Source organism: Triticum dicoccoides, chromosome 7A (assembly GCF_002162155.2).
Source record: "Triticum dicoccoides isolate Atlit2015 ecotype Zavitan chromosome 7A, WEW_v2.0, whole genome shotgun sequence".
NCBI lineage: Eukaryota > Viridiplantae > Streptophyta > Magnoliopsida > Poales > Poaceae > Triticum > Triticum dicoccoides.
The window spans coordinates 203,923,365-203,927,665 of record NC_041392.1 but is presented as its reverse complement, the minus strand read 5'-3'; the positions used below and the strand labels follow the sequence as shown (position 1 = coordinate 203,927,665).

The following is a 4,301-nucleotide window of genomic DNA, read 5'->3' as shown; positions in this document are numbered from 1 at the left end:
CAAAAGTAATTTGGGAAAGAGATGCCGGTGAATGAGCCCATTTCACCCTGCTCGGAAAGCCGGAATCTCGCTCGTACATGCGGATATTGTTATGTGTGGCTGGCAAGGGGGACCCGCTTGTCCTTGGGGTCATTGCGCCCACTTATTTCGTTACGAGACATCACGCTGGGGCTATGCATTGACCATGCTCTGAAGAGATTAGTGATGTGTAAAATCTTTAAAATGTGTTTGTGCTTCAGCATAGCCTTTGGCGGTAGAAAGAGCTTCTATTCCATTTTACTAGTAAGTACCCCGTAGTTGAGAAAAGGCAGCCCGATCTATTGCAAGAATCTCAACTTAGCACAAAACTGAATAGCATTTGTTTAGGAGCAGAAAATGGTCAAGTAAAGTCGCCCGTCCGAGTGGTTGCCATCAGATTACCGGCAAAGGAAATCCTTGGCCCGGAAAGCATTGAAAAACACCTCCGTGCCAGGCACATCAAACCGCGCGAATTATTATTAATTAATTAAACCATCTCGCCCACACGGCCCACGCACGACAAAAGAGAAAGGGGGTAAAAAAATGAAGGAAAGCCGACGTGGCCGCCCGCCGCTTAACCGCCCATATAAGCGCAGCATCGGCCGCATTGTGGGCTCAGCCAGCGAGCGGCGCAGCAAGCCAAGCAGCCAAAGCCAACGATCATCGCCTCGTCGTCGTCGGCAATGGAGGATTACTTCGGCCGGAGGATATCCAGGGAGGAGGAGGAGGCGGTGGTGAAGCCGACGAGGAGCTTCCGGTACGAGGACTACAGCACCAGGCGGGTGTTCCTGCGCAGCTACCCTCTACAGTGGGACTCGCCGGCGCCAGGCAGCGGCGTCGACGAGAAGCAGGGCGGGACGGAGGACGACGACGAGGACCGGTACGGCGACGGCGGCGGCCGCGACAGGCGGTGGAAGCGGCAGGTGGTGGCGGCGGTGGTGGAGTGGGGCGAGGACAAGCTGCTGCTGCTCCGGCGGGTCAAGAAGCGGCTGGCGCTCTACCTCATCGGCTGCCACTACAGCCGCCCCGCGCTGCCGTACAAGTACGGCGGCGGCTCATGCACCACCGCCATGCTCAAGTCCATGTGATCGCCCGCCGCCATGGCGAGCTGGCTCAGCTGCTCGTGTTTGTCCATGATACGCGGCAGACAGTTGTTAGTCTGCTCGTGCCATTAGCCTTTCCCTGCTGCTCTGTTTTGTGCGCCTGAAATACTCTGTATCTATGTGTGTCCCTACGTAGAGGTAATAATAAGAGTTTGTACGAGTGATGAAACGCTCATGTATATACGTATTTTCTTGTGAATTTTTTGGCATATGGTAGATGGACAGATCATACTGATTATTGTTCCAGGAATTTGTCAGAGAAAAGGAACCTCCAATACATACATAGCTTTTCATGCTTACAGGAACCTTCAATACATAGCTTTTTGAGTATGTTTATTACAGGAACCTTCAAAATACATAGCTTGCGAGATAGTATGTGTTTTTCTTGGGATAAGAAGATGATCCTGAGTAAATTGTGCCAAGCTGTTTCACAGGTTATTTTTTTATACGTAGAGCTGCTGTTGTGCATTCCAGATTAGCTCAACAGACAAGGAAAAGGATACAGAAAGACCTCATCATTGTATAACAACATAAACACTAAAGAAACACTCACATATACAGATATCATCGCTAAAATGGACTAGAGAAGAAGTCGGTATCTGTGCAGATTAAAATTTGGAAACGATTGCTTCTGGTACTGAACCAACGGTTGAACAAATTCACCAAACAGAAATCACTGTTTCGTCAACTGAAAACAATTATCGGCTCATGTGCTGACAACTTCATAGTGCTAGTATATCCTTATCTTGATTTGACTCGACCTTTATCGCCCTCGATTGGCTGGTCCTAATAGTGACTGAAAAGAAAGAACAGTATTCTCAAAAAAAGGGAAGAAAAGAGATAGAACAGTGGCCTAATTATTGGTGCCAATAAGCCGCCAGAATAGCTATCTTCATGTGAGTGTCATAATAAAATAAAATCTAAGTTCTGAGCACCCAGAGACTTTACCAGTTTTCCTAATCTGGATCTTGCAGGCACGAGATCGGAAGCTCAGCCGGCTTGAGCAAGATCCATGGCTTCCGAGCAGACGGTGCACATGAACGGAGGACAAGGGGACACAAGCTATGCCCGCAACTCCAGCCTGCAGGCATCTTCTCCTCTCTTGCTTGCTTCACAGCCGTCGAGTTTCTCATGTCTTGTTCCGCCAGAACTGATTCACCTAGCTGTCACCATGAAACTCGCTTGCAGAACGCTGAGCAGAACAGGATGAGGCCCCTCATAGAAGAGGCCATCGCCGATCTACTCAGTGCCAGCGCCTCCATGCCCAGAAGCATGGTGGTCGCGGACCTGGGATGCTCCTCCGGCCCAAACGCTCTCGCTCTGGTGTCGATCGCCGTTGACGCCATCCGCGGTCAGTGCTTTCGTTCCCGGCAGCCGCCGCTGGAAGTCTGCGTCTTCCTCAACGATCTTCCAGACAACGACTTCAACATGGTGATGAAGAGCTTGGTGGCATTCCAGCAAGGCCACAGGTCGGTCGTCACCGGTGTTATACCAGGGTCGTTCTACGGGAGGCTCTTCACCACTGGCTCCTTGCATCTCGCCTGCTCGGCCAACAGCCTGCACTGGCTCTCCGAGGCATGAAATTTACACGGCTCGACTTGTTTCTTTTTGCGCAGTAAGTTTAACTTTGGAGGTGACTCCAGGCTCCTGAAGAACTGAGGAGGAACAAGATCCCGGCATACGACATCGACGAGCACGTGAGGCGAGGAAGACGGCGTGTGGTCATCGGAGCCTATGCGCGGCAGTTCAGGAAAGATTTCAAGCTTTTTCTTGAGCTGAGAGCCAAAGAATTGGTTGCAGGAGGGCGATTGGTTGTTTCCCTTGCCGGGAGGCGCTCTGAAGAACCTGCTGCCGAATTCACTCATGCCTGGGAATCAGTCGTCCTTATATTAAGTGAGATGGCCTCAAAGGTACATTGATTTAGTTAGTTTTGTTTCATTTCTGAACCATTCCTAAACGGAATAAGATCGTGTATGTGACTGTGACATCTTGATCTTCTGAAAAAATCAATAGGGTGTGATTAACAAAAGCAAAGTTTGATACTTTCTACGTACCGATATACGGACCTTCTAATGAAGAGCTGAGGGAGATCATCCAAGCAGAGGGTTCTTTCTCAATAAGGGAGATGCAAGTGAATGAGCCTACAAGCAATGTGGAAAGCACGCTGATCTCCCCGAACAAGATGGCCAGTCTGCTGAGAGCTGGATTTGAGCCGATAATAGTCCAACATTTTGGGTCGTCTGGGGAGATCATGGATGAATTTGTGAGGACTGCGGAACGACGCTGGAGCCGGCAGGGCAGCTTGGAAGAGGAGCTGGCCGGAAACCCGAGGGTTATTTTAGTTGTGTCGCTAAAAAAGAAGGTATAACGTGTCAAGGCATCTCGACCCGCAAATTTGCTCCGGCAGTAAAGGACAATTTGAAATTTAAATAAAAGTCCGATCCATAACGCGTGTTGGATCGCACGAGCGCCGGATCACATGTCCGATCACATCAAAAACAGACAAGTATGCTTAAGTTTTACATGTCCGATGATAAAAGAATATTCGTCCGACAGTCCGTGCAAAATTTTAAGATTTTTTGCCCTGCCGGACCGGCAATCCAACCCTCATCCACGCTCGAAGTGTCGTTGCGCCACGTGTCTAGCCTCCATTTCCGCCACCGCCTCCTCCTCTTTGTCCGCTGCCTCCAACTTCTCATGTTGCCGCTGCAACATCTTATAGCAGACGGCTTGCACGATCATTCTTTCGTCGGCATCCAAAGACTCCACATTCAAGAACAACATCTTGACGGATAACCGAGGTCCGTCCCAGGTGTGACGGTTAGGTCTCGCTGAGGCGATTGTGAGGGTTCGCCGCCCCTGAGGTGCCTCGCCCTCTCCGGTCGCCGCCGCCCCCGCGGTGCCTCGCCCTCTCCGGCCGCCGCCCCCCTCGAGCGCTCGCTCCCGCCCCGTGCCCCCTCACCCACGTCCACCCCCTTCCAGTTTTCAGGTCTGCTGCTAGGTGCGCCGTCGTGAGACATCGAGTTGTTGTTCCCCTCCCCCAATCAGGAGATTTGGTCTGGTTTTCTTCCCCGGTCGGTGCTGGTGAAGATGGATCGTGTGGAAGGTTTGATGAAGAGCCTCAAGTTGTCAGATCTGGAGAGCAAAGGTAGGAAAATCGCCTGGTCAGGAGGAGCAAAG

At 51.1% G+C, this 4,301-nt stretch overlaps 1 protein-coding gene and 1 pseudogene across 1 annotated transcript; both read left to right on the top strand.

Annotated features, from left to right (window-relative positions):
• The first annotated feature begins 620 nt into the window (after positions 1–620).
• Positions 621–1,350, top strand: LOC119334199. The gene has a single exon (XM_037606804.1). It carries the CDS (start codon positions 702–704, stop codon positions 1,104–1,106), a length of 405 nt encoding a protein of 134 aa, XP_037462701.1. The 5' UTR covers positions 621–701; the 3' UTR covers positions 1,107–1,350.
• A 714-nt stretch (positions 1,351–2,064) lies between these two features.
• Positions 2,065–3,628, top strand: LOC119328221 (annotated as a pseudogene).
• The last annotated feature ends 673 nt before the right edge of the window (positions 3,629–4,301 follow it).

What these genes read in the sequence shown, in the direction of transcription:
- LOC119334199 (XM_037606804.1), top strand. Translation starts at nt 702, where the DNA reads ATGGAGGATTACTTCGGCCGGAGGATATCCAGGGAGGAGGAGGAGGCG.